The sequence below is a fragment of the Dipodomys ordii genome, unplaced genomic scaffold (assembly GCF_000151885.1).
Source record: "Dipodomys ordii isolate 6190 unplaced genomic scaffold, Dord_2.0 Scaffold84, whole genome shotgun sequence".
Taxonomy (NCBI): Eukaryota; Metazoa; Chordata; class Mammalia; order Rodentia; family Heteromyidae; genus Dipodomys; species Dipodomys ordii.
In genome coordinates this window covers 5,560,690-5,588,598 of record NW_012267300.1, presented here as the reverse complement: position 1 = coordinate 5,588,598, position 27,909 = coordinate 5,560,690, and the positions used below count along the sequence as shown (strand labels likewise).

The following is a 27,909-nucleotide window of genomic DNA, read 5'->3' as shown; positions in this document are numbered from 1 at the left end:
TCCTGAGACCCCGGCCGACTCCTGGGCTTCTGGAGGTATCGAGGCTGAGAAACAGAGATCAAGAAATGTTCTCGCTCGCCAGCCCACCGCGGGGGTGGCAGTCACCCAGTAGTTCTCTCGGACCTGGCCTACCCTCGGCACCAGCACAACGGGCCTAATATGGCCGCTGGTGCTGCGACTGGCCAGGCGCTCGGAGAGCCGAGCTGAGTTCCGGGGCCAGGGACTACTCCCGGCATTCCTCGCGGGTGTGGCGTGGGTTCCCCTCCCCCATCGCGGGTCCCGCGAGAGGGAGCCCCTCGAGCTTTCAGGTGAGACCCGAGCTCCTGCCAGCCAGTGCGGTGGCGAGGGAGGCAGGGGCGGGGCATCCTGGGCAACTCTACTCATCCTGGGTTGGCCTCCTGGGCGGTGAGGTAAAGGGAGCGTGGAAGGGCTATGTGCCACAGGGCCTGCTCTCTAGGGAGCCCTTTGGATGGGGAGATCACCAGTAGTGGAAAAAGATTGAACGGAATACCTGTCACTGCTACCGTATCCTAAAAGCTCACAAACAGGGCCTGTGTCGCGACAGAGAACGCTCTTGAGATAAGTGTGTGCCTCCTAAGTTCATCCAAGGCTGGAGAGACAGGGCTTTGCTAAGCAGCTGCCATTCAGGGAATGTTTGTTGCAAATGTGGGTTTGATGATTGATTGCAGATATTTATTGCAGGTAACATGGCCCAGGGCTTGATTGAAGTAGAGCGAAAGTTCGTGCCAGGGCCTGATACAGAGAAACGTCTGCAGGAGTTGGGGGGCACCCTGGTACATCGGTTTACCTTCCGAGACACGTACTATGACACCACTGAGCTGAGCCTCATGCGATCTGACCACTGGCTGCGACAACGAGAGGGTAGTGGATGGGAACTAAAATGCCCTGGAAAAGCAGGCATCCCAGGACCTCACACTGAGTACATAGAACTCACATCTGAACCTGAAATTGTGGCCCAGCTCCGTGAGCTGCTGGGCGCCGAAGAGCTGGGGGCTGGAAGTGTGGCTGCTGTGTTGGGTTCCCTGGGGCTGCAGGAAGTAGCTAGTTTTGTGACTAACCGAAGTGCCTGGAAGCTGATGTTCCCTGGAGCTGAAAAGGAGCCATTGCTCAGAGTAGACTTGGATACTGCTGACTTTGGCTATGCTGTGGGTGAAGTAGAAGCCCTGGTACATGAGGTGGCTGAAGTCCCAGCTGCTCTAGAGAAGATCCTCAGCCTCAGCAGCATGCTTGGTGAGGGTGACAGGCCCTTCTGGCATAACTTTGCTCCCTTTTCCTGGGCGGCACTCACTGGACCATATAGTGACAAAATTTTTTCTTCAGTGCCTGTGGTGGGGCTTGAATGAAAGGCTTTGCACTCTTACTTTGGCTCAATGCTACTGCTCTGATTCCTGCTTTTTTGCTGGTTAATTAGAGATAGTCTCATGGACTTTTCTGTCTGGGCTGGCTTTGAACCCCGATCCTGTCTCCTAAGGAGATCTGTCTCTTAAGGAGCCACTGACACCCAGTTTCTGGATTACCTTTATCACAGCAATTTCCTCAAGAACCTAGTTTGCTTATAATTCTATCAAATCCAGTTTCCCTGCTTAATTTGAAATTAATGCTTCCATACCTTCATTCTAGTTATTCTGTCTCATTTAGTTCTCATACTTCTAGCCAGGTCTCCTTCAGTTCCATGTATTGATTCCCCACTTTGACCCTTCCTTCCCCAAACTTTTATCCTTAGGTTCTCTCTCTTTCCTTCCTTCCTTCCTTTTCTTTCTTTCTTCCTTTCTCTCTCTCTCTTTTTCTTCTTTTCTTTTCTTTTTTTAAAGAATCTTGCCATGTAGCTATTCAGGCCTTGAATTCAAGTTCCTACTGCCCAGCCTTCTGAGTGCTGGCATTACAGGTGTGCACCACCATGCCTAGTTCTCCTTTTGCTCTCCTTTGGGTTAACAGGCCAGAAACTGCATTTATGTGAGACAGTTGGGTAAGCTTTCGCAGATTTGTTTTATTGTTCCCATACTTAGTTCCCTTGTAGACCACTTATCCACACAAGTATGGGGTTGTATACCTCACAGGGCCTGACAAGCTGTAGGATACTGTTTTGAGTTTTTCTAGTAACCATACAGAGTTTCAGAGGTGAGAATTCCCACTCCACAGCTCCAGCTGCTTCTTTACTTTTTATGTAAACTTTGGTTTCTTTGTGTACATCACTGCACGTGCTTCATTACCATGCTAATGAGCTTTGGCTTGCCTAGATAGGCTTTAATCTTGATTGTAGGATAGGTGATAAATGAGCCATCCTGTCTTCAGGGTGCCTGGGTATGTCTTCACAATTTCTCCTTTGCTGAGGCTAGGCTTCCCAGACACTCCTACTCAGTGGCTTTCTGTGAGGTCTCACCTCTATAGTCTCCTGAGGGAGTGGATAGGTTATAAAAGCTGGTTGAGGGGCTGGGAAGGTGGCTCAGTGGTAGAGTGCTTGCTTTGCATGCATGAAGCCCTGGGTTTGATTCCTCAGCACCACATAAGCAGAAAAAGCTGGAAGTGGCGCTCTGGCTCAAGTGGTAGAGTGCTAGCCTTGAGCTGAAGAGCTGAGAGACAGTGCCCAGGCCCAGAGTTCAGGCCCCACCACTGGCAAAAAAAAAAAAAAAAAGCTGGTTGAATGCTGGGTACCCGTGGCTTATGCCTGTAACCCTAGCTACTCAGGAGGCTGAGATCTGAAGATTGTGGTTTGAAGCCAGCCCAGGCAGGAAAGTCCATGAGACTCTTATCTCCAATTTAACAGCAAAAAGTCAGAAGTAGAGCTGTGGCTCAAGTGGTAGAGTGCCAGCCCTTAAGCAAAAAAGCTAAGGGACAGTACTGGCACACAAAAAAGCAGCAGGTTGGATGGTATTTAGAGTATCAGAGCTGCCTTCAAAACAACTTTGGGATCCTGGCTGAATGGGCGGACAGCCTAGTAAAAGCACATTCAGTGGCCCCTCCATTGGCTTCTTTCCTTACTGCTCTATTGCCTGCAGGTGTGCCAACACAGGAGAAAGCACCTGCCAAGCTCATCGTGTACCTACAGCGCTTCCGGCCAGAGGACTATCAGCGCTTGCTAGAATCAACACTTTCAGAGAAGCCACGAGGGGCTAAGCATTCGGATAGGAGCCTGGACTACAATGTCACTTCCTAGAAGGGGATGGGAATTCTGGGTCTTGGTGGCACACATCTGGGCTCACTGTGCCAGATCTCTTTCAACAGGGCCTCCTCTCGGTCAACTCTGCCTGTTCTTTCACCCTCTCCTCAGCTACCCTTCCTAAAGCCCTCCCTGGCTGCTGCTTCTCCCTCATCCGTCAGATGCAATCTGTGGGCCGCCCCTCTCCCCTGGCCGCTAAGCAGCCTCCATTGATTTCCGCTCGTGTTTATAGGATTTCCACTTAGCCGTGATCAGTAGTTAAGCACAGGAAAATCCCTTGCCACCCCCCCCTCCCTTGGTCGATGCCATTGATTCTGCCAGCGGCTCCGAAACTGCCTTACAGCTGAGTTGGAGATGAGGGAAGGCAGTAGGGATTTCCCTGCCTTGGGAGGTAGGGAATAACAGCAAGGTAGGGGAATTGGTTGGAAATTCCTGTTATGAATCCAGAAATTCTGTTTTGATATGCTAGTAGGCCTAGTCCTGATCCAGAGAGAAGTGCTTCCTATGGCACTTTAAGGGCAAATTTGTTCCCTGACCCAGAGAGGAAAACCATTGTTAAGGCAATTTCCCAAGGTTCCAGAAGGACTCATACTTCTGCTTGCATCAGGAGCCTCTTGCCCTTGCAGTTATTCATATACATTTTCCATCTCAAATATACTGAAATGTGGCTTTCTACTTCCCTGTGGTTTTATTTGGCTTTCATTATTCATGGGGGAATACAGACCTTCCCTCCCCCCACCCCCCCAACAGTTTTGCAGTGGTAAATGCAGGGACAGAGTGCCCCCTGCTGGTAGCCCACAGGTAGGTTCTTAGTTGCTGAGGTCCCAGGGTTCCAGGGATGAGAACAGATAGTTACTGCCATGTCTCCACAGGCAAGTTGTTCACTTCAAAGATCTCCTGCACTGAATGGCCAAGGTGGTTGTAGGTGAGGCGTAGCTTTAGCCGCAAAGGGGCCTAGGAATGGGAGAGCAGAGACCAGGGTCAGTTCCCCTCATTTCTTCCATCTTGGAGTCTTAGCCACAGAGCTCTGGAACTCACCTTGTTAGGATTGAGGATTTTGAAGAGCTGGGTGATGGGAAGGCCACCCTGAGCTGGAAGTGTGTTCCCACTTGGGGCCTGTAGCTGCAGCTGCAAACTCTTAACATGGGAGGTTTGGGCAGAGCACAGTAAGGCAGCTGATTGTCTGGGCTCAAACAACAACAACATACCCAGTAGTCGTTCCCCCCCCCTTTTTTTTGCCAGTCCTGGTGCTTGAACTTAGGGCCTGAGCACTGTCCCTGAGCTCTTTTTGTTCAAGGCTAGCACTCTACCACTTAAGCCATAGTGCCACTTCTAGCTTTTTCTGTTTAAGTGGTACTGGGGAATTCAACCTAGGGCTTCATGCATGCTAGGCAAGCATTCTACCATTAAGCCACATTCTCAGTTCCCCAATCCCCTTCTAACTGCCCAAATGTGCAACACTCCTTTCCCATCTCATTCTGTTCCCCACACATGGTTCTTCTACTTGGTGTTTTTCCTTGGTGCTCCTAGACCACCTTGGAACCCTGTTATTTTACAAACCTTGGGCACAGCTGCCTGACAGATGAAGTGGGTAACATCACCCCCTGAAGAGTTGGTGGTGGTGACAGTGATTAAGAGCAATGAAGGGGTTTCCGGGGGTCGAATGAATGACATATTGAGTTGTACTCCCTCACGCTCAAATACCTTGAGATTGGGAATGGGTGCTAGAGTGGGGAAAAACAGGCAGATCAGTGTGCAGGCTTGACATAACCCATTCATTCACTCAACAAAAGGAGTAAACATTTCTTGGCCCTGATGGCTAGTGACAAAGTAGACAAGAAGCTTAGGTTGGAGCTGACTGTCTAGGGGTAGAGAGGAGCAAATGACAAAAGGTGAAATTATCTGATTGTGATGGGTGCTAGGAGTGAAATAAGACAGAATAACTGGGAAGAACCTAGTGGTAAGGGAAAGCAGTTAACAGTTCAGCTGAAACCTTAAAATGAGCCAACTTCGAGGTGCTGATGGCTCCTGCCTATAACCCTAGCCATTCAGGAGGCTGAGATTTGAGGATCATAGTTTGAAGCCAGCCCAGACAGGGAAGTCCATGAGACTTTTTTTTGGCGGTTGTGGAGTTTCAGCTCTGAGCCTGGGCTTTGTCCCCTGAGCTCTTCAGCTCAAGGCAAGCACTCTACCACTTTAGCTACAGTGCCATTTCCCATGGTTAATTGGAGGTAACAGTCTCATGAACTTCCCAGACTGGCTTTGAATTGCAGTCCTCAGATCTCAGCCTCCTGAGTAGCTAGGATTACAGACGTGAGCCACCGGTGCCTGGCTGTGAGACTCTTATCTCCAATTAACCACCAGAAATTTGGAAGTGGTGCTGTGGTTCAAAGTTCAGGGACAGTACCCAGGCCCTCAGTTCAAGCCCCATGAGGGACCAAAAAAAAAAAAAATCCCCCCAACAAAACCCCAAAGGACAAAGAAAACACTGAAGATTGTCCAGGAGGGGAAAGGCCTGATTGAACTTTTGCCTATGGAAAAGGGAATGGGAAGAAGGCATACAGATGGAAAAGACCTCAGTCCTTAGCTTAGATAAACAGTATCTAAGACATTTTCCCCTTTGCTAAGGCTTACCTGGGGGTAAAGGTACACAGGGAAGGTCAAGGAGGTTTACTAAGGCACCCTCTGGGGAAGGATCCAGAAGAGGAGGATGCTGTGTGTTCCCAGGAGTGCCATCCAGGAGATCTAGGAGATCCAAAAGCTTGGAGGCCTGGGGAGGAAACAGGGTCACAGGTGGGCATGGAAGAACAAGCAAATCTCTCACATCAGGGCTTCCAGCCTTCTCACCTGGGGCTCTGGAGGGGCAGGGGCTGCCTCCTCTAGAAGCTGGGCTGCTGTTTGCCTTTCCTTTGCTTCCTCTTCAACCCGAGCGCCACCTCGCTCCACAAGAGGCATCTTTTCAAGGATCGCTGCCCTGAATTGGTAGAGTGTAAGTGTTCCTCTGTGTGATCCCTGGGTCTTCACAGAGGCATCCAGGATGAGGGGTTAAAAATACAGGGTATCCTGGGTATATACATAGGATAGCCTGCTCTTGTTTTTCAGATGAGCAAGGAGGCTGGGAGCCAGCTTAGCGTCAATGAACTGTGAGTAAGGGGCTCTTACAATGGCAGGAAATAACATAGGAGGTGAGCACCCTTGATACTAGAAGGGGCATTGGATTTTTTGTTTTTGGTCGGTCATGGGGCTTGAACTCTGGGCTTGGGCACTGTCCCACGGCTCTTCAGCTCAAGGCTAGCCCTCTACTGCTTGAGCCACAGCGCCACTTCTGGCTTTTTCTGTTTATGTGGTGCTGAGGAATTGAACCCAGGGCCTTATGCATGTGAAGTAAGCACTCTACCACTGAGCCACCTTCCCAGCTCACATTGGATTTTTTGTTTATTTTGTTTTTGTGACTGCTGGTTCATAGGCTCAAACTCAAGGCTAGGTGCTAACCTTAGCTTTTTTTTTTTTTTTTTTTTTTTGCTCTAGGCCAGTCTTGAGCACTTGAGCACACATCTTAACTTCTGGCTTTTTGATGGTTAAGTGGAGCTAAGAATCTCACAGATTTTTCTGCCCCAGACTGGCCTGGAACCAGAACCCTCAGATCTGAGCCTCCTAAGCATCTAAGATTACAGGTGTGAGCTAGCAGAGCCTCGCTGAATTTGGGAAAAGGCAGGGGTTTGGGATTTGATGGACGCACCTCATGTGGTCATACTTTTGGAAGAGTGTGTTATACTCCACAGCCCGTTGCTGCAGCTCCACATCTAGGCAGCTCCCGTAGATAGACACCACCTTGCGGATGCGGCTGGGGCACAGCGTGGCATGTGAGTGGCAGTGGCCTTACCCTGCCCTTCCACTCCAGAAGGTAGCAGAGAAGGCAAACATGAGGATACACCCAAGATAATATGGCTCAAAAGCAAGAACCTAAGGACTGGAAAGGGGTCAGCATGCAGGGAAGGTGTGTCTAGTGATACTCCGATGAGCACAGTGAAAAGTAAAGGGACTTCTTTCAGGGAGCTGGGGCCCCTTCTTACTTGTTGTCTCCCTGGAGCCTGGTGCTGAGCTTCATGAGGGCTGTGAGGGCATACCCTCGCGTGGCTGGCAGCGACATGTGTGACTGCAACACTGTTTCCAGTAGTGCCAAAATGTCCTCCTCTTCTACCTTTGGTGTGAAGAACAGGCGTTGATCTCGGGTCTAGCCCTGCCTTCCTGACAGGTCCTCCTCCCTGGGCCTCCCTGTAGAGGTTTCACCTGAGGCGGCTCAGTGTCCTCACAGTTTCCCTCCACCAGAAGGTCCCCATATTCCCCGATGCACCAGGCTGCCACCTGTACCAGTGGTTGCTGTGTGGGTATAGAAGCATTGTCAGATCAGTATCTGAGGGTCCCTTCCTCTTTCCCAGACCCTGCAACATTCCAGGCAGGAGGAGGGAGCCTTTTTTCCTGCCAAGGGCCATTTGGATATTTATAACATTACGCAAAATTCTCAGTATAGACAGATGGGCAGTGGGCTGCCAATGAGAAGCTAATGGGAATAAATGCCTGTTCACCATGTACTAAATGATTTCACAGGCTTCATATAGCTCGCTATATGTTCCCCACCCTTGCAAGTTTAGGCAGTACAAAGATGGGAGCTGGCAGAGTAGGGGGGAAAAGAAGTTACCTAGTGTCTGGACTCCTACTGCCACCTGGTGGTAAAGCATTACAACTACATAGCTTAACCCATGAGGGAGAGTTGAGAGTGTCCCTCTCAAAAACGAATGGGTTCTGCTGATTCTACTTAAGAGGGAAAAAAAAGGGGGGGGGGGTACCTGTTAATATCTATAGCATTCAGGATAACAGTAAAACCTCATACATGCAACAAAGCTTCTTATCTATCTCATTTGGTCCTCCAGATAGCTTTAAGGAGATACAGGAGGACAAGACTGAGTCTATAAAGCCTATTAATCAGCTGGGGTTTCACAGCCAGTAGGCACCAGGAATCCAGATGTTTTAATAAGAGGTCGACTCTGTCCTGGAGCATCTCCTGAACTAAGTCGACAGCTGTGAGGTAAAGGGCAACAGTTTAGAATCCAAGTAGGGAAGAGGCTCACAAAGGGCTGAGGGAGGCTGCACAGGCCTGGGGAGGTGGAAATGGCACCTGGGAGATATCTTCTGCCAGAGCACTGTATAGGCGGCGCACAGAATAGGCATGTAGCTCCTGGGCCCCCCCAATCAGCTGGGTCAGGTTGGCTACTGCATCATCCCGTACATGGGTGCCTGCCTAGGGGGTGGGAGAGGAGTATGGACATTAATATAGTGAATTCAGCTCACTCCCACTCAGTTCAGACTGGTCCCTGTCTCACCTTTGTCAGCACATGCAGGATGGTGTCTATGTGCCACCGCTTGGTTGGAGCAAATCTAGGGAACATTACTTATCAGTTCTGATATCAGAACACATGTTCCTTCCCAGGCGGCACCCTCTGCTTCCTGGGAGCCTGTCACCTCACCTCTCTGCAGCCAACAGGATACCTGAGGCACAATCAGCCCGTAGGTCAGGGGGACAGGATTCCAGAAAGGCCTGCAGTTCCTGCATCATGGCTCTCACATTGGAGCTATTCACCAGTGCCAAGCTCAGCTCCAGGGCCCGCCTGGCAGGAAAAAGGTGTCTATGCAGGTAGATGGAGTAACCTTGCTGTATGCCTCAAGCCCTCCTTTTGTCCAGGCAGTGATTCTTTTTAGCCTTTTTTATCCCCTATACCTCTGCTCACCGGCTGAGGGAGGCATCAGTTTCTTGCAGACATTCTACCACCACGGGCCGATGCCGTTGTACAGCGCTGTGATCTGACTGCACCAGACGCAGCAATGATGTCAGAGCAACGTACCTGGTCAAGGTAGAAAGGCATTATCACGCACAGAGCCACCTGCCCCAGTATCCTTGCCTGTACCCAGACCAGGAGTAAGAAGGCGTGGGATCAGGAGGGAGAAATGCAGAGGGTCAGTGGTACAACCTAGCCAGATATTGAGGATGAACATTACCTAATGTTCTTATCACTGTTGAGCAGGAAGCGGCCAAGAATGTTGACAGCTAGAACCTACAAGGGCCAGAAGGTGGGGACAGTCAGAGAAGAAGCAATCTGCTCATCCAGGAGGAGACTACACAGCACAAGAGCACAAACTAGGGATGAGGGAAAAGCCAGTGCCCAGGCCTATGTCTGGCTGGGAGTAGGGGGTGGAGATGAGGGTCCTGAGAAAGCACAAGGTGGGATACCCGTAGGCCAGCTGCAGAGCGGATGTCCATGATTGTGAGCACTGTCTCAAACAGGACTGCATTGCCCGCATTTCGGCTAGTGTCTGTGTTGGTGGCCACCTGTACAATGGGAGAGCAGATGCATTTATGCAAGGCTCTGTTCTCACCTACCATTTCTTCTATCCATCATCTAACAGAGTTCCCTGACACCCATTACATGCCAGGGCCAGACATGGAAGAGGGCAATAGCATGACAACACACTGTGTCTCTCCTTCCTGGAGTTCACTGGCTTGGGGTGGAGGGGGAGAGGGGTATTCATACAGCTGCTTTGTGGTTGAGTGGTCATGTGAAGGCAGCCTGAGTGAGTAGACCCAGAGCGATATGCTGAGGTTGTGTCCCTGCACCCAGCTCCCACCTGGGCCAACAAATCATTCATGGTCTCACTGCTTTCCTCGTGGTTCCGGCCCAGGATCCGAAGTAGACGAAGTATCTGGACCTGAGGGTGGGTTAAAGATGAAAAGGTAGAGGGGGGTTCACAGGACCAAGAGTTGTGGGATGAGGAGAAAAACCTAATGTTGAAGATGGCATTGTGAAGGGTTGGTCTGGCTAGTCCCTAGAGCCTCCTGCCCCTGCCTCTCACTTCTATAGGTCCCAGTGTCAGGAATATAAGGCCAGGCAGGTTTAGGATAGGCTTTTTATATTGTTCTCTTCCCTTCTTTTCATTAAAAAAATTAATATACTTTTTTTTTGGGTCTGGTCGTGGGGCCTGAACTCTGGGCCTGGGCGCTGTCCCTCAGTTCTTTGTTTTTTTTTGTTGTTGTTGGTCGTGGGGCTTGAACTCTGGGCCTGGGCGCTGTCCCTCAGCTCTTCAGCTCAAGGCAAGCGCTCTACCACTTGAGCTACAGCGCCACTTCCAGTTTTCTGGTGGTTTATTGGAGATAGGAGACTCACGGTCTCTCCTGCTAGGGCTGGCTTTGAACTGCGATCCTCAGATCTCAGCCTCCTGAGTAGCTAGGATTACAGGCGTGAGCTACCAGCGCCCAGCTGTCCCTCAGTTCTTCAGCTCAAGGCTAGCGCTCTACCACTTGAGCCACAGCACCACTTCCGGATTTTTTCTTTTTGCTTATGGGGTGCTGAGGAATAGAACCCAGGGCCTCATGCATGCAAGGTAAATGCTCTACCACTGAGCCACCTTCCCAGCAAAATTAATATACTTTTGTCAGTTGTGGGGCTTGAACTTGGGGCTTGGGCTCTTTCCCTAAGCTCTTTCACTCAAGGCTAGCGCTCTACCTCTTGGAGCCACAGCTCCATATCCAGTTTTCTGGTGTTAATTGGAGATAAGAGTCTCACAGACTTTTCTGCCTGGCTGGCTGGAACTTCTCAAGCTTGGCTAATGCTCTAACACTTGAACCACAGCTCCACTTCTGACTTTTTTGTGGAGGAGGGGCTTATTTATGCTAAGAGTCACAGACTTTGCTGCCTGGTCTGGCTTCAAACCATGATCTCAGCCTCTTGGGTAGCTAGGAGTACAGGTGTGAGCCACCAGCACCCGGTGACCATGGCAATCTTGAAGTCACTCTCCTGCTCAAGACATTGAGTCAGAGTATTTTGTGGGAGGTGACCAATGGCTATGGAGTTACTGCTAAGCCTTCTGTTTCAGGGATACAACAAGAAAAGCTCAGCCCACCTGCAGGAAGGGGTCGCTGACACCAGATATGCTGTGCTCTGTTGAGTATCCTGTTGTCACCAGAGTCCGGAGAATCTGTACCAGCTGGGGTACCACCTAGAGGGAGGCCCATATCCTTGCCTGGGCATTCCTCCTCTTCCTCTCAACATTAAGTCCCCCCATTCCTCTCCCACTACCCATATCTTTACCAGGCCCAGGGCCTGCCCCTTCACCAGCCCACCTTTCGAAAGTGCCTGAGGGCTTCAGGGCTTCGTTCGCAGAGCTCCATGATCAGCGTGATGGTACCCAACAGGACGCCTGGGGTCAGGGAGGGGAGGTGAATGGTAGGTTGGGGCCTGGGAGTGTCAACTGCATGTATGTTTGTGTGTATGCTAACCTTGTCCTATGAGCTGGTGCTCCTGACCTGTGTTTTGCTTCTGGTCTATGGCCAGACCTAAAGCAGAGTATGGGGAGCCCTATGGCCTTACCGTGGTGGCGCTCATGAAGCAGTTTGGCACAAGGTGGCAGGAAGATGTTGGAAAGTTCTGGGACCTTCCGGATCATGTGCACTGCAGTCAGAATAGCCTGCAGAGGTCAGAGGCCTCAGACAGAGCAGGGAGGTCCAACAGGTTGGACTCCTCAACTTCACTGTATGGCAGACCAGGGAAGTTTCCAGAGAGGCAAGAGTTGTGCATCTCACCTTCTTGCGCACATAAGGGCTGGGCTGTAGGAACAGCTTCTCCACCTCCGTGGCCAGATCCCGGCACATTTCAACAGAGCCCATGGTGCACAGAGTACACAGGGCCAGGCCTTGTACTGGCTGAATCCCTTGGCTTAGGTCACTGCAGGGTTGGGAGGATGGTTAGTTGTGCCTCTTGAGAAATCTCGTTCTTCCCAGCATCTGCACCAGGCAGGCCCTTAGAATTTTACAATGCCCCACTCTCCCATCTCCCTGATTTCAAGTGACCCAGAACCCTCTCACTTCTTGATGCTGTTGGTAATGAGCAGGTGAGCATCGTGCCTCTCATCCAATAGAAGCATGGCCCCCAGGTAGCCCACCCTCTTGTCTGTGAATCTGGGGGAGGCGATCAGTTTCAGGCACTCCATCTACAGGGAAGGGGAGTAGACCCAGAAGGGCAGGGGTGAAACCAGAGCCACTAACATCCCTGTTCCATTCTCCTCCCTCACATCTGGTTGCGGGGCACCACATCCCATCACTCTCTCCTCAACCAGAGAAGCTTAGGAGATTCAGGCACCAGTGGGTGGTTTCAAGGATCTAGGAGTGGAGGATGGGAGAAGCGAGGAGGTGCCCTCCACGGAGCTAACCAGAAAATAAAGGGTTTGGGGGCAGCTGACCAATAAAGGTTGTAATGGGCTGTAAAAAGGTTTTCAGGGCCAGGCGCTGGTGGCTCATGCCTGTAATCCTAGCTACTCAGGAGGCTGAGATCTGAGGATCGAGGTTCAAAGCCAGCCCAGGCACGAAAGTCTATGCGACTCTTATCTCCAATTAACCACCAGAAAACCAGAAGTGGCGCTGTGGCTCAAGAGGTCCAGTGCTTGCCTTGAGCTGAAGAGCTGAGGGACAGTACCCAGGCCCAGAGTTCAAGCCCCACAACCGAAAAAAAAAGGGGGGGTGGAGGGGTGTTTCATAGTACAGTGTGAGGGTTCAGGAGTTGTAGAACGAAAACACGGGGCACAAGGGGGTCCATGACCATGTCCCACTAGTGTTCCTCAAGCTCCAGAACAAGGTATCTGGGGGCTGGTACCTGTCCAAAGTGGGCGGGGTAGCCTAACATGTGGACGTAGAGCAGTTTGGCCAGCTGGCGGTGCCTCTGCAGAGGGTCTCCATCGCGGAAGGACGCCCGAATGTGGGCGCACTCCTTCTGGATCACTTCCCGCTCCTGGGCCTGTGTCTTGGCCCCGCGAATCTCCTCGATGAGGTCCTGAAGCGTCAGCGAAGGGCCCACCATCCTGCGGGCAGCGCCCGGGAGTGGGAAGGGCTTTATCCCTTTCTCGCAGATGGCCGAACCCTGCCCTGTGCAAAGATCTCAAGGACGCGGAACCCACCCGCTAGCTTGAAAGTGAACCCACGTTCGCTGGCCCCACCTAGGTCTCACATCTCATCCCCATCTCACGCCCAAAAAGAGTCCCCACTACGCATGCGTCCCCGACTAGGCGCCCACGCCTGTTCCCGCGGAGCATGCGCCAGAGCCCCGCCTATTTCTTCTTCCCCCTTTCCTTCCCGAACCTGGTATCCCATCCTCAACTCTGCCAATCCTTTCCTCCCAGGACCCCGCGCGATGACTCCCGCGCGACCCCGCCCCGCAATCGCAGGTCGGGACGGCACCAGTTTCCCCGCCCCGGGACGCCTCACCTGGCTTCGTTCTCTACTCCGCTCCACTACCCCCCAGCGCTTCCTGGTTTGGGGCTGGTCGGGGGGGTTGGGCTTGGTCGTGTCCTTCCTTATCCCCGCCCATACCACGGGGCCCCGCCCTGCCTGGGTCGCCCTACGGAGCCGTCTGGAGTCCTCTGACCTTCAGCCCCAGGCTTTGGCGCATTGGGGAAAATGCTGTCTTAAATAGCCTTTAGGCTGGTGGGACAGCAGGCCTACAGCCCCCCTTCTCCCCTCCCCCCCCCGAGGCTTCCTGTTACCCCCACACCATCTGGAGAGCCCAGAGAGCTTGGGTTTGAAACCATCGCACTCCAAAGGAGATGACAATCTCCCACCCCTTTTTTTTTTGAACTTTTTTATTAATATATTTTTTTTGTTAAATTTCTTTGTATTTTTTTTTCCTGCAAGACTTGGTGTTGGCGGCACTGTTGTATAACTTCAATCCCAAATTCCATGAAATAGAAATCAGAAGTAAAGGTTGAGAGGGGAGGAAGGAGGGAGGCAGGCCAAGGAGTTAACAGAGTTTTGACTAGAAAAAAAAGAAGTGGGTGTGTATGGTGGGCATTCCTGGGCTGGGCCATTCCGTGAGGGAGGGGGTTGGCAGGCAGCTGGCCTCTGCCTCATGCAGGGGAGGGAGAAATGTTCCCCTGGGGACTCTACAGTCCCTTGTCCTAGGGCTTCCTGTCCCCAGGGGAAAAGCTAGTACCAGAGATCAGCCACATCCTGGTACACACACCTTCAAATAAGACCTCTCTTCTGATCTTTGACTCCCACCTCTGCCCTGTCTGGGAAGTGTAGTGTTGGAGACATCAGCTTCCTTTGATCCTTTCTAGGTTGTTTTCCCATTTCGCCAGATTTTAACGTGATGGGGGAAACCCATTTGGAGACTAGTAGACTTGCCACAGCTGCTGCTGCTGCCCATCCAGCTTCTCTTATCATTCCTGGGTCCATCTTTCAGAAATGCCTTCCCCACCACAGCCACCAGAGCTGGGAATGGTGCCCTGGCTCAATGCCTCTAACCCTCTGCAGTAGATGTGTCTTCTTCTGGCCCCTTAGGAATTTAATCAAAGGCCACAAGTGAGTCCAGACCACAGAAGCATAGAGGTCAGTGGTAGAATCTGAGAGGGGTGGGCTTGGCTGTATTGAATACTTTTGTTCCTTTACACATTGCTCTTGGCATGCCATGGCATCCTCAGTGGCCATCCTTGGGGTTCGGAAGAGGGATTGGCTACTGAGGAAAGAAAGGGAAAGTCTAGGGAGTTTATTCCATTGTACACTTCCCTTTACTCCCCAGAAAAGGTTCAATTTAGGCAAGAACCTAACTGGGTCCTGGGAGGTGAGATAAAATCCTCCAAGGTAAGGGTAAAGATGGCTCCTCCAGCTTTTCATTTGGGCCAGGAAACTACAGGGGCTCAGCTAGTACCTAGTCCTGCATTCAGTTAATCCTTCTCTATTTTCTTCCTCCACTCAGGAGACTCCTCAGGATACCAACCCCCCACCCTCATCAAAGTTTAGGTTTAAAGAAAAGTTGGGGAGGGCATGGGGGCAATGGTCTGACTTAGATTTGTATGCCTCAGAGAAGAAAGCAACTCTGAGAGAGAAAAGCCCTTCATATGTAAACAATCTAGAGAAAGAAGGGGATGGGGTGGAGAAGGGAGCAAGGAAGACAGATCCAGAATAAATGAGATACTCCAAAAGAAGAAAGGGAAAAAGTAAGACAAAAATAAAGGAGCTCAGAAAAGAAAAGATGGAGAGAAGGAAAGATAGGAGAAAACACAACCAGGAGGAGGAAAAGAGAAAAAGGCAGGTCAAAGGGGGTAGAGAGGCAGGTGACCAAGCCAGAAAGAGGCCAAGAAGTCGCCTCAGGTGAGGAGCTGGGAGAACAGGAATGCCAGGCTGAGGTCCAGGAGGGCCACGGCTCCCACCACCAGGGGATTGGCAGCTCCCTAGAGAGAGACAGGGAAAAGCAGTCTCAGTCCCTGAAGACCAAGTCTGGGCTAAGTTCCACCTACTGGCCCTGGCTTTGTTGGCAAAGCTGAAGGGCCCTGTATACCTCTGTGTATAGCCAGAGAGCAGGGCAGTCTCTGATCTTTGTTTCAGATTGCAAAACATCTCTCTTCTCCCAGGCAGGGCCCCACCTTTGCTCTGGTACTCTCAAGATAGGGACAGCCCTTCCCCCACCATTCTCCTCCCACCAGCACATCATGTGGGCAAGGCAGAAGGTGCCTGGCCTTAGTAGCAGACATTGGCAGCAGCAGCCCATACTGCAGTAAGGCAGAGGGATGAAGGGTGAGGATGTGGTTGCTAGGAGACAGGAGAAGGCTCCAGACCAATCAGAGCAGAGAGTTCTGAGGAAACTCCACCTTTCTCAGTTTTCTGCTCTCTCCACTCCTCCATTTCTCTTCTTCCCAGAGAGGGAGGGAGAGTGAGGGTAGGGAGGGAACAATTTTTTTCCTTTTTTTATTTCTGGGCACCAAAGACAGAAAGTGCGGAGGTGGGGGTGGGGGTGGAGTAGGAAACTGGGAGCTGAAAATGATATGGAAAGGGAACAGGAAAAAAAAATGTTCTGATTCTACCATTAATTATTAGTTTGTAACCAGGGGCAAGACACTCTTAAGTGCTCTGGACCTCAGTTTCCCCACTATCATATGAGGGTGTTGGACTTGAAGGTCTCTAGGGTTCTTTCCAGCTTGAAAGTTTCCTGTTTTTTGAAGTGGGATATTGTCCAAAGCTGACCAGGCAGAGCAAGCTGAGTCAAAATTAAAGCCCCCCCAGGAGATCAGACAGAGGTCTAAAAAGAGTGGGAGGCAAAGCTTTAAAAAGAGGGCACGAAGAGGGGAAGAAGGGGTATCTCACCGGCTGGGCAGGCCTCTCAGTTGCAGCAGGCTCCTCCAACTCTTCGGTCAGGCACCCAGCATCAGGACCCCTTGAGGATGGGTCCCTCAGGACCGGTGTGGTGACAGGCTCAGACTCCAAGCCCCCTGGGCCCCTCAACTTGGGCAAGGGCTCTTCATCTTCCCCTTCCTCCTCTCGAAGGCTTACTGAACTGTCGCTGCAGCCTCCCAGGAGTGGGGATCCATCTCTGGGCCCTAGCCTCTGCATTCCAGCCTCGTCCTCAGCCTCATAGCCAGCTAGTTCTTCTACCTGTTCGCCTGGCCCCCCCCACTCCTCAGGCCAAGATTTGGGGCTGGAGAAGGGACCCCAGTCTCCTCCAGGAGGCAGTGGACTGCGGCAGGCAGGGGGTCGCCAAGGTTGGCGGGAGGAGGCAGGGCTGCTGGGTAGCTCAGGAGAGCCCTCTGAGGGGGTCAGTCCATTCTCGTAAACCCCAGGGCTGTCCTCATCCAAGGGCTCTGTGTCGGAACCTTCTGAATCCTGCCTGGGTCTGCGGCCTAGGCAGGAACAGCTAAGAATCAGTGGGGCCTCAATAACTGGAGACTTAGAAAGCTTGAAGCTTTACCCTGATAAGTATCTTTCAGGACTTTGGTACTCCAAACCTCCCATCACCCTAACTCCTAAGTTCCCAGGACCACTCCCCAGACAACTAGGCTTGACCCTACCCTCTACCCTTTGACCTTTCCCAGTCCCTAAAACCTTAGGGAGCTTCCCACCCCTTCTTCATGCATGAACCTCTCTAGATCCCCAGAGGCTTTTCTTTTCCCTAGGATGCCCATACCTTACCTGGGGCCTCTAGCATGGGCTGTAAGTCCTGGGCTATCAGTTTGGCCATCCGTGCTGCCTCCACAGCCTTCTCAGCGACACTGCTGGCTGCCACTGCTTTTAGGAGAGCATCTGCTGCCCTGTCAGGCCCCAAGGATAAGAAATTAGAAAGTCTTCCCCCATTTTAAATAAGCACTTGCTCAGATGCTCCATCCCTCTCCCCATACTCCTACCATATTCTCCTGCTGTGAGTTCACCTCTGGAGTCCTCAACCTTCCTTGCTCTGCCTGCTGCTCCCCTCCCAGGCAGGCCAGGCCACCATCCCCTTTAGTTTCCCCTTTCAGACCTGAGCTGTTTGCTGTTATCACACCTTCCAGCTTCTCTCACACCTTTCTGTCCTTGAATACCGTAGTAACACTTCCTTCTTCCAGCCTCAGGGCCAGGTGCTGCTTGAACTGTTATTCCATTGCTGTCCTGCTCTTTGCCCCAGTGAAACTGGAGCCTTCCTCCATTTAGCATGTACTCTGTAGTACCTCTTGGAATTTTCAGTAATGCCTACTGCCTGCTTTGCAGTCCGCACTCTTCTGTTGTCAAGGCCTCCAGAGCCCCCTGGAGTCACACGCCTTCCGGTGGGGTTCAGGGTGCTATCCTGTTACCTTGATCCTGTCCAAGCAGTTTCACCTCTCCCCAACCTACTTGTTCTCAGCTACCCCCTCTTTTCCCCTTTCTACTGTCAGCCCTCTAATTTAATCCTACCTCTTCTAGTATAGAAGAGTATTATCTGGCCTCTCCTTTGTCACTGCCACTGTCCCCTGGCCCTGTGGCTCTGGAGTTGGGAGTAGGGCTGAGTTGTCCCTTTTACAATGATCATAGTCCCTCTCTTTACCAATATGCTTTCTCAACATGGTGATTATACCTTCTGGGTAAGCATTTAGTCTCCTTTCCACACGTCTCTCCCATCATGCTCTACTCTTTAGGTACAGATCACCTGAAGCATTGTCAGTCCTTTACCCATTATAGTTTCTCAGTTTTTTCTCTAATTTCAGATGTGTTAATTTACCCTTCCCTTTTGCCCTCTGCAATTTATCATAGATGGCTTAGAATCATTATGTTAATTCTGTAATTCTGATTGAGATGTGGTGCAGAGATAGTGGTGATCAGATGTGCTTGTCACAGGTCTATTCTATTTGGCTTAGAAAGGCAGTCTGGAACTAAGGTCTGGTGATGTCCAGTGTAGTGTTAGGTTCACCTCTTGTTTATGTACTTTGGAAGACAAGGTCAGTTTCCTTCCCTCCAACCTCTGAAAATCAAGGCGCTTTAGAGCCTACTTTGGAGAGATTTCAGATGTTGTTCTGTCAGGGCTTTCCAACTGTATATGACTAATCTTGTCCTGAAACTGAGTTGATCTCAGGGTTCCAGGCAGATGTGAGGATCAAGATTTGATACTGCTTGTTTGCACTGAGTTCTGATGAAGGCTGTACAACTTGCAAGAAACTGTGTTTTTGTAAGTGGGAGGTGTACACAGTCATGTCCAGGCAGTAGACTTAATCTGCACTCAGGCATCAAGTCAGATTGAAGCTACCTGGCAGATGCACCTGATGCTGAGGCTCTGCTGTTTCCATGGCAGCCAGTAGCCAATGAGAGTTGCCATGCCTGTTTCTGGGGAGACCAACCAGCCTCCTCCCACTGCCTGATCCTCTAGTTACTGAGATCAGTTTTTTTTCCTGCACATGCCTCCACCCTATCTTGCCCAAAATGTTCTCTGGGGCTCTGACCTCCCATTTTCCTGGTTTAAGGTCTGCATTCTAACACCATTATACATAGATACATCTAAAGATGCACAGTCTACTCTACTCTAGATCTACTCTAGATTTGACGTGTGTATGTCATATACACATGTATGTATGTATATACACCCACCCATCCACACACACTCAGGCACACCCACACCACACACCCACATAAACACACCAAAGCACATAAAAACCTATCACTCATTATACCAATTCATTGGAGCATATTTGGAATCTCCTAATCTCTGGCCCTCCGAAACAGTTGCAAATTTCAACAAAATCCCTAAATTATGCCCTCATTCCATTTATTTATTTAGACTTTTTTTTAGACAGGGTCTCACTATGTATCCCAGGCTGGCTTTGAACTTTCAATACATCTGCCTTATTGGAATTAGGAAAGCATGCATCATTACACCTGGCTTACATCGTGTTTAAAGATCATCCAATATATAAAAATTCAAATGCGTAAGTTGTATAAACCAAGGGCCCATGAATCCTATTACAATTTCTTTTTGTTGTTATCTTTAGAGCTGTGCTATAGATTTCAGTAGTCCTAAGACATGGGTGCTAGTAAACACTTGGAATTTGGATAATCTAAATGGAAATGACATGCTGCAAGTATAAAATATACACTAGATTTCAAAGACTTATTTCAAAAGAATGCAAATTCTCAGTAATGTAATACTGATTGTGAGTTGAAATGGTATTTTGAAAATAGTAGTTTAAATACAAATATATTGTTAAATTCATCTCATCTGCTCTTTTTTTCTCTCTCTCTCTCTTTGTGGGCTGGTACTGGGGTTTTGAACTCAGGGTGTCATGCTTGCCTCATGCCCTTTACCTCTCCTCTCCTAGCCACACCCCCAGCCCTCTTTTCATTTAAAAAAATGTAGCTAGTGGAAAACAAAATTACACATTTGGCTTACATTATATTCTTATTGGTTCTGCAAGGTTCCTGATTCATGGAAAGTCAGTCTGATTTACAGAAAGAAAATCTCACTAGCCTCCTCCCCTTAAACCTTTACCACTTGGGTAAAAGAAAATATAGGAGGTAAACCTGGGGGAGACTAGTTTTTCAGGTTTGTAGTTCACTTATCCAATCTAGACCTCCTCAAGGACCAAGCATGAAATGGGCTGGGCCTGGAACCCATTCAGGAAGGGATTGTTGGGCTCAGGACAGATGCTCCCAACCTGAGGCTTTAAGCCTGGAGGGGCTGTGAGAGGAGGAAGACTGGGGACTTGTCTGTGTTCCAAGAGGTTTCTGGGCCTGCACAATGCAGAGCTCCTTGCTACACCCACATAGATACACATCTCCACACAAAAGACATTGAGACACACAGTCTTACACCACTTCCCTGCAATACCCGGCCACCCACAGTTACACCCACACCCACCTGTAGCCTCAGATATAAACAGCCCATATTCCAAGACTACCACTGCCTGGCCTTAGGCCTACTGTTCCCCACCAAGTCCTAGGCCTGGAGTCTTAGTCCTCCCTTGGACACCCCTCCCCTATCTCTGTACCCTGTACACCAGATGCCCACCTGGCAGCAGCAATTTCCTGGCGCTGGCGGGCAGCACTCACGGCTCGACGGGCACCCTCCACAGCCCTGTCCACTTTCTCCTTGACTTTGCCCCGCCTAAGGGCCAGAGGCAGGAGGCTGCGGACGCGTCCTCCGTGCACCAGGCGATTGCGCTTGTACTTGCCCTCCTCGCGCGAGCCGTCGGGGCGGGTGGTGCGCCCGTAGCCATGCCGCCTGTTGCCCAGCCACTCGCCCTCGTAGCGCAGCCCGTTGGAGCGCTGGCTCACTCCGTAGCCACTTCGCCGATCGGCACGCCATTCACCGGCGTATACCTCAGTGGCTGAGCCCTCGATGAGGGTGGGTGGCACAGGAACTGGGGGCCCACTGGCCTCGGAGCCTGGGGGTCCTGTGCTGCCCACTTCGCTGCTCACCTCGCTACGCAAGGATCCCCTCTTGCTGCCTAGGGAACTGCGGCGCCCGCCAGCCCTGAGCCCACTGAGCAGCAGAGAGCGGCGGAAGAATCCACCTGCGGCCGGGGTGCGCTTCCGGGAGGACGCCCCGTCCGGATCCCCGGGCCCAGCCAGCACGAAGCCTCCCCGGGAGCCCGAGGCTGGGCTGCCTCCCTCGTCTCCAGGGAGGGGCAGGGGTGGAGGTGGCGTCGGGGGGTCGCTGTGGCCTGAGTCCAGCGAGGTGCGGCGAGGTGAGCGCAGCAGCGCCGCCTGATGGTAGGGCACACTCTGGCGCACCCCATAACCATGGCGCTTCCCGGCCTGCCACTGGCCCTGGTAGGTGCCTGTCGGTGGATAGGAGTAGGAGGAAGAGTCAGAATCCCTCAAACCCAGCGATCCACCCCCTCCCCCCCCCGGAAGCCCAAGTGTCAGGTGGGAGTGGAGCCTGGGAAGGGCCTTGGGAGCTGGGGCCAGGCCAGTCTGGGTTGGAAGGTGTGGGAGAGCCAAGGAAAGACAGGGAGCAGGAGAAAGGGGGAGGGACAGACAGGCCTGGGTGTGAGAAAGGCCGGAGGCCAGTGTAAGGGGCAGGCCGACGGAGGAGGATGTGTATAAAATGGACATAAGACAGGCAAACAGGACCACGAGGTACAGGCTGATGGAGGAAATAGAGGAGAGAGGACAGGCCAGTAGACAGGGGAGGTGCGAGGCACAGCTAGATTGGGGAAGGAAGTGCAGGCTGGAGACAGTCGCAGAGGGAGGCCTGAGGGTGGTGCTGGTGGGAGAGATGGGGGCTGAGAAGGGGCGTCTTCATGGAACAGAAAGAGGGGCGCAGAGGCGGCACCGGGCTGGGGAAGGCGCACGCGGGCCGGGCTGGCGGGAGGTTCATGCGGATGAGCAAACCGTAGGGGGCCGCGCCCCGCACCTCCGTCGGAGTAGGTCTCGGTGCCGTAGCCATCCTGGAAGCCGTCCTTCCAGAGCCCGGCGTAGCGCAGGCCGGACACGCTCTCCCACACGCCGCTGCGCCCCTTCAGCCCGCCCAGCCACTCGCCGCGGTACGTCCAGCGGCTCTTGCGCTCCACGCCCAGCCCTTCGCGCTTGCCCTGCTGCCAGTGGCCTTGGTAGCTGTGTCCGCCGGGCCCCGTGAAGACGCCCAGCGACTCGAAGCCGTGCGCCCAGCAGCCGCTGTACTCGCCCTGGGCGCCGGGCCCCGTGCACACGCCGTAGCCATGTGCCCGCCCCGCCTCCCAGCCCCCCACGTAGCAGCCCCCGTCGTCAAAGTCGAACTTGCCCCCGGGGGACATGCATGTAGTTCGCGCGGCCTCAGCCCCCCGGCGGCTCAGCGCATCCTGGGGCTGGAGAGCCGGCTGGGGGCTTGGGGGCCGGGCGCGGCCTGGAGGCGGGGGCAGTTAGACTGGGGCTGGGCGGAGGGGCCCCAGCGCGGGCAGACAGGGCCGGACCCTCATCCTGAGTGGCTGCGGAGAAAAAGGGGAGCAAGTGGAGAGCAAGGCCCCTCCTCTCTGCCCGCCGCTCCCTGGCCGGTAGCTGTGGAGCAGCAGCACCGCCCCCTGGCCCACCCCACCCCCCATTCGGCAGCACCTTCCAGCATCTCCCTTTGGGGAGATGGGGAAACCTCCGCGCCCCCCACCCCAATCTTCCCCAACTTGTAGAGGGCGCCTCCCAGGACTTGGGGCCCCAACCCTAGGCAGGAGTCCTACTTTTCCAGCCTAGTGTGGATGGCGGGGGGCTGGGAGTGGGGTGGGGGAGGGGGCTGGGCAGAGTCGGAGGCCACCTGCGTTCTTGCCATTAGTACCCCCACCCCGGCCCCGTTCCTCCGGTTTTCTTAGCAAACGGGGGTGGAGGGGTGAAGGGAGAAGGTACGGGGAGGCCAGAGCCAGGTGGGTAGATGGCTCTTGGGGAGAGGATGGGGATGGAGGAAGCTCTGTAGGGAGAAAGCCGAGGGTGGGGATGGGCAGCTGGGCAAAAGGGAGGGGGCAGGTTACTCACCATGTGGGCTGGGGCTCAGGCTGCCTCCCCGGCACAGCATCCATGGCTGGATACCTCCACTCCCACCTCACCCGGACCAGCCAAGCCCCCTCCCCTTCCGGAGAGGCTGCTCCAGCCAGAGAAGGACGGCGGAGGAGCGGAGAGAGCCCCCTGTCTTGTCTTCCCAGCTGGAGGAGCAGGCTAGTGGGGTGGGGGGTGAGTGGCGGCAGGGGTGGGGGGAGATGAGAATAGTGTAGGGGGAAAATCTGCCTTGGCTGAAGATAGGGAAGAGGAGCTGGGAGCTGGCTGGGAAGGGGGGAAGGGGCTATCAAGAGGGGAGTGTTTTTATTATTTTTTTCTTCCTTGGTTGGGAGAGGAAAAAAAAATCAAAATTCCGATTCCATCCCAGCACAAATCAATGTTTGCTCCATCCCAGCATCACGGGGGAGGCTGGGCCAGGCAGATTTAAAGGGGCAGAGAGGAGCGAGGAGAAGTGGGGAGGAGAGTCTGTGGCGATGATGGGGGTGGAGGGGGGAAGTCCAGGTAGAGGAGGAAGGGCTCTTGCTAACCCCGGGGTGAGGGATGAGGCAGGTGGGGAGGAGAAAGAGAGGTACCGAGACCCCCAGTGTGGAAAGAAACACTAGCATGCGGGCGGGGAGTGGGGTGAGGCAGACGGGAGGGGAGAGGAGCTAGGGGGAGGAGACTGATCTGAAGATGGGGAGGCAGGGGGAGGCCAGAGCCAGGCGGGGGAGGAGAGATGTCGGTGAGGCCGGGAGAGGGCGCGAGGAATACAAAGAAAGAAGTGCAGGGGTGACAGCTAAGAAGGGGAGAGAGACAGCCGGCCTGGGAGACCGGAAGGGAGACCCATTCTAGTGCTGATGAAGGATGGCTAGGAGAAGAGAAGCAAGGGAAGAGGACAAGAAACAGATATGGAGGGAGACCTAGGGGCTGAAATAAGGGTTGTGAAGGGAGGGAGAAATCTCTGCAGGGGAAAGGGAAGGTGCCAGTATAGAAATCCAGTCAGGAGGAGCCCAGATTGAGGCAGGAGGGCCGGAAGTGGTGTTTGTGGAGGACCCTGGGAGAGGGATGAACCTGCCAGCTGCTTGGACAGAAGCCAGGAGGCATCTTAGGGCATTGATGCTTGCTTGTATCCAGTCAACCCACTGCCCTCCCTAAGAAAGCTCTGGAGGGGGACCTCACCCTCTCGTACCTTCCAAGGAAGGTTGAATTGAGGCCCTGACGGGAGCTCACCTTCCTAGCTGTTTCTCCCTCAGTTGTCTGAAGGTGGCCGAAGGGTGTATTGCTTTTGATTAGGGAAGGGGGGGAATGTATCAAACTTGGTGAAGCCTCGTGTATTTGGAATCTTCACTTTTGTAAACATGGAAACAAAGATACGTCTCTCTCTCTCTCTCTCTCTCTCTCTCTCTCACACACACACACACAACATATTTGGGCAAGCCGTTAGTGTGACAAAGCCCCTTTCAGGCCCACCATCCCTGTGTCCCTATCCAATCTCCAGAGAGGGAGCACATTCAGCCTTACTGGTTACAAACAGAACCTCAGCCTCCTCAGATTGCATCCACTTCTGTCTCTTAACACCTAAGTGTTTGGAAAGGACACTGTTCCATTATGCACAACAGGGTAAGTAGTCAAACACAATTTGCCTTGAAGAAAATTGTGCCAGTGCTAGGGCTTGAACTCAGGGCCTCATGTTCTCTCACATGGCTCACTGCCACCTCGCTACCGTTTGAGCCACACCTCTACTTCCCTCTTTTTGCTGGTTAATTGGAGATAAGAGTCTCAGAATCTAAGTCCTTATACCTCAGTCTCCTGAGAGTAGCTAGGATAGTAATCATGAGCCATTCGTGTCTAGCTCAATTGCTTTTATTTTCATATAAGGCCTGTACCTTCCATTACTCGCTCAACACCATCCCTGATTTTATAGAGAAGAGAATTAAGGCCCAGGCCCAGGAGAGGAAGTCATGCACCAGAGGCCACACAGCAGAGCTGGCAGATAGGATTAGAACATTCCAACTTGTGTGTGTGTGTGTGTGTGTGTGTGTGTGTGTGTGTGTGTGTGCATGCTGAGGATTGAATTTAGGGCCTGGGCAAAGCACAGACTATATTACTGACATTCAACTTCAGATTATTTGAGTCCTGTAATTTGTCCAAGGATTCCATGTGCTTTGAAGTCTCCCATAGACTATGGCTCCATTTTGAATATTTTGGTAAAATGAAGAATATGAAGATTGTAATATACAGGATTTCCCCTGTTTCCTAAAAAGTATGGTGTTTGTCTAAATATTTACATGAGGAGAAACCTGTAGATTTTAAGCCTTTGGAGCATGGATTTTGTTTTTCTTTTTTTAAGACAAGGACTTGCTATATAGTCTAGATTAGTTAGGAATTTGTGATTCTCCTGCTTTAGCCTGTAGAATGGGGAGATTACAAGCATATACCACTGAGCCTAGCAGAGAACACATATTTCAAGTGATTGGCACAAAACAATGCAACTATGGGTTCCCTTGAGACATGACAATTGGTGGAGCATTCATTCATTCACTTATCAGATGTCTACATAGTTTATTGTATATCAGGTACATGTCCAAGATTTTATTTTATTATTATTTTTGTTTTTGTTGGTCATGGGGCCTGAACTCTGGGCCTGGGCGCTGTCCCTCGGCTCTTCAGCTCAAGGCTAGCGCTCTACCACTTGAGCTACAGCACCACTTCCAGCTTTTTCTGCTTATGTGGTGCTGAGGAATCGAACCCAGGGCCTCATGCATGCGAAGTGAGCACTCTACCATTGAGCCACCTTCCCAGCCCCAATGTCCAAGATTTTATAGTGGAGTTTCCTACCTAATAGAGAAGATGACCATCAAACAATTCTATTGTGGTTAGTACCACAACAAGTTCATAGGTTGGAACAGAGAATGAGGATGGAACTTAGCTTTCTGTGCTGGCTCCCTGGAAAGAGGCAATCCAGACGAATCCACAAGAGAACTCTGGGGCAAGTCTCATTGCAGAAGTATCAGCTCCTTCCTTGTCCACAGAGTGACTTGTCCCTAAGATTCTCCTTCTCTCCCAGAAAAGAGGGAAAACATGAAAAGAAAAATCAACATATGGGTCTGGGAGACCTTGTCCTATATGGTTATCTGTTTGTTTTTTGAGGCAACATTTTGCTATGTAGCCCAAGCTGACTTCAACTTGCTCTGTACTTTCTGAGTGCTTGGATTACAGGCATTCAACACCATGTCCAGCCTGGAAGTTGGGATGTAGTTCCTTGTTTATAGGGTGATTCTATATTGTACGCTGAGCTACAAGTTAAGGTTCAGGGTCCGATGAAGTTATAAAATACTCTTGAAGAAGAGTAACCTGGAAACTGGTGCCAGTGGCTCATAACTATAAGCTTAACTACTTAGGAGGCTGGGATATCAGGATGACAATTTAAAGACAGCCTGGGCAGGAAAGTCTGTGAGACTCTTATCTTCAGTTAACTAGGAAATAGCCCGATGTGGAGCTATGGCTCAAATGTTGAAAGACAAGCCTTGAGTGGAAAGAGCTAAAGGAGAAAACCCTGGCCCTGAGGCCAAGCCCCAGTAGCAGAAAAGTAAAAATAAAAAAGAATACCCTGGAATGTATGGGCCACAGTCCCAGGCCCTCAGATCTTTCTGTGGACTGGATGTCCTTTTCTCCTCTGTTCTAACAAGTCCCCCAGTCCTATCTGTCACAGTAGGGACACTTTTTACCCCCAGAGTGATCAGTTTGCTTTGCCACAATTTATCAATGGTCAATTGTCACAGAGAAGGGAACTAATGTAGATGAAGCAGCCCTGTGCTTGGAGCCAGATGCAGTGTTTGGCACTCTTATTTGTATGACCTCATCCAATCCTTTCACTAACGCTGTAGCTGAGCAATCTAGGCTAGAGGCCAAAAGCTGGACTTCCAAAGATGAACAATCCTGAGCATATTATCTAGTTTTTCTGAGCTTGTGTATCTCCAAAGTACGAGTAACATAACTGACTCTGAGGATTGAAATGGTTGTGTATGAACAGTACTATGATAATACATGGAGGGAAACCACCTGGCATTGTGTTTAGTCCATGTAAATGTCAAGAAAATAGTGGCCTGAAAAATAGCTTGGCATGATTCCAATTTTTGTTGTTGTTGTTGGCCATGGGGCTTGAACTCTGGGCCTGGGCGCTGTCCCTGAGCTCTTCAGCTCAAAGCGAGCACTCTACCACTTGAGCCATAGCACCATTTCCAGTTTTCTGGTGGTTGATTGGAAATAAGAGTCTCACAGACTTTCCTGCCTGGGCTGGCTCTGAACTGTGATTCTCAGATCTCAGCCTCCTGAGTAGCTAGGATTGTAGGTGTGAGCCACCAGCGCCAGCTTAATATGCTTTAACAAATATATTTTGTGGTGTTATGGTGGTGGAAGAGGTTGAACTCTTGATAAAACTGAGACATCCATTGTAGAATTAGGAAAATGCATCTGAGTACTGGTAACATGCCTGCAATCCTAGCTACTTAGGAGGCTGAGATCTGAAAGGATTAGGGTTTGAAAAGATATGCATTAAAATATTAACTTTGCCGGGCACTGGTGGCTCACACCTGTAATCCTAGCTACTCAGGAGGCTAAGATCTGAGGATCATGGTTCAAAGCCAGCCCAGGCAGGAAAGTCTGTGAGATTCTTACCTCCAATAAACCACAGAAAACCAGAAGTGGTGCTGTGGCTCAAGCAGTAGAGTGCTCACCTTGGACAGCGTCCAAGCCCAGAGTTCAAGCCCCATGACCCATCAAAAACATAAAATAAAATATTAAGCCGGGCGCTGGTGGCTCACGCCTGTAATCCTAGCTACTCAGGAGGCTGAGATCTGAGGATCGAGGTTCAAAGCCAGCCCGTGCAGTAAAGACGGTGAGACTCCTATCTCCAATAAACCACCAGAAAACCAGAAGTGGCTCAAGTGGTAGAGTGCCCGCCTTGTGAGCTGAAGAGCTG

At 51.6% G+C, this 27,909-nt stretch overlaps 3 protein-coding genes across 7 annotated transcripts; 1 reads left to right on the top strand and 2 right to left on the bottom strand.

Annotated features, from left to right (window-relative positions):
- Positions 1-3,853, top strand: Thtpa (thiamine triphosphatase). 3 transcript variants are annotated; one of them, XM_013025422.1, is made up of 3 exons: positions 1-308; positions 703-984; positions 3,018-3,853. In XM_013025422.1, exons 2-3 carry the CDS (start codon positions 708-710, stop codon positions 3,173-3,175), a joined length of 435 nt encoding a protein of 144 aa, XP_012880876.1. In that variant the 5' UTR covers positions 1-308; positions 703-707; the 3' UTR covers positions 3,176-3,853. The 3 variants fall into 3 exon arrangements, with proteins under 3 accessions (XP_012880876.1, XP_012880874.1, XP_012880875.1); XM_013025420.1 differs by having other exon boundaries at positions 703-1,251; XM_013025421.1 differs by lacking the exon at positions 1-308 and adding an exon at positions 401-583 and having other exon boundaries at positions 703-1,251.
- Ap1g2 (adaptor-related protein complex 1, gamma 2 subunit) lies at positions 3,844-13,557 on the bottom strand. Of its 3 annotated transcripts, XM_013025414.1 has the most exons (22): positions 13,485-13,557; positions 12,877-13,081; positions 12,093-12,217; positions 11,811-11,952; positions 11,599-11,695; positions 11,352-11,428; positions 11,132-11,227; positions 9,860-9,940; positions 9,465-9,563; positions 9,233-9,288; positions 8,965-9,078; positions 8,704-8,844; positions 8,560-8,614; positions 8,355-8,477; positions 7,469-7,558; positions 7,252-7,379; positions 6,918-7,022; positions 6,026-6,152; positions 5,813-5,948; positions 4,739-4,902; positions 4,217-4,315; positions 3,844-4,132 (listed from the first exon to the last, which is right to left on the bottom strand). In XM_013025414.1, exons 2-22 carry the CDS (start codon positions 13,078-13,080, stop codon positions 4,031-4,033), a joined length of 2,361 nt encoding a protein of 786 aa, XP_012880868.1. In that variant the 5' UTR covers position 13,081; positions 13,485-13,557; the 3' UTR covers positions 3,844-4,030. The 3 variants fall into 3 exon arrangements, with proteins under 3 accessions (XP_012880868.1, XP_012880871.1, XP_012880872.1); XM_013025417.1 differs by lacking the exons at positions 11,132-11,227; positions 11,352-11,428; positions 11,811-11,952; ... (1 more) ...; positions 12,877-13,081; positions 13,485-13,557 and having other exon boundaries at positions 11,599-11,796; XM_013025418.1 differs by lacking the exons at positions 9,233-9,288; positions 9,465-9,563; positions 9,860-9,940; ... (5 more) ...; positions 12,877-13,081; positions 13,485-13,557 and having other exon boundaries at positions 8,955-9,066.
- Positions 13,558-13,906: 349 nt separating this feature from the next.
- Positions 13,907-23,823, bottom strand: Jph4 (junctophilin 4). The gene is made up of 6 exons (XM_013025419.1): positions 22,929-23,823; positions 21,847-22,396; positions 20,497-21,268; positions 17,181-17,299; positions 16,359-16,891; positions 13,907-15,448 (listed from the first exon to the last, which is right to left on the bottom strand). The coding sequence occupies exons 2-6, from the start codon at positions 22,223-22,225 to the stop codon at positions 15,365-15,367; spliced, it is 1,887 nt and encodes a 628-aa protein (XP_012880873.1). The 5' UTR covers positions 22,226-22,396; positions 22,929-23,823; the 3' UTR covers positions 13,907-15,364.
- Positions 23,824-27,909: the final 4,086 nt, after the last annotated feature.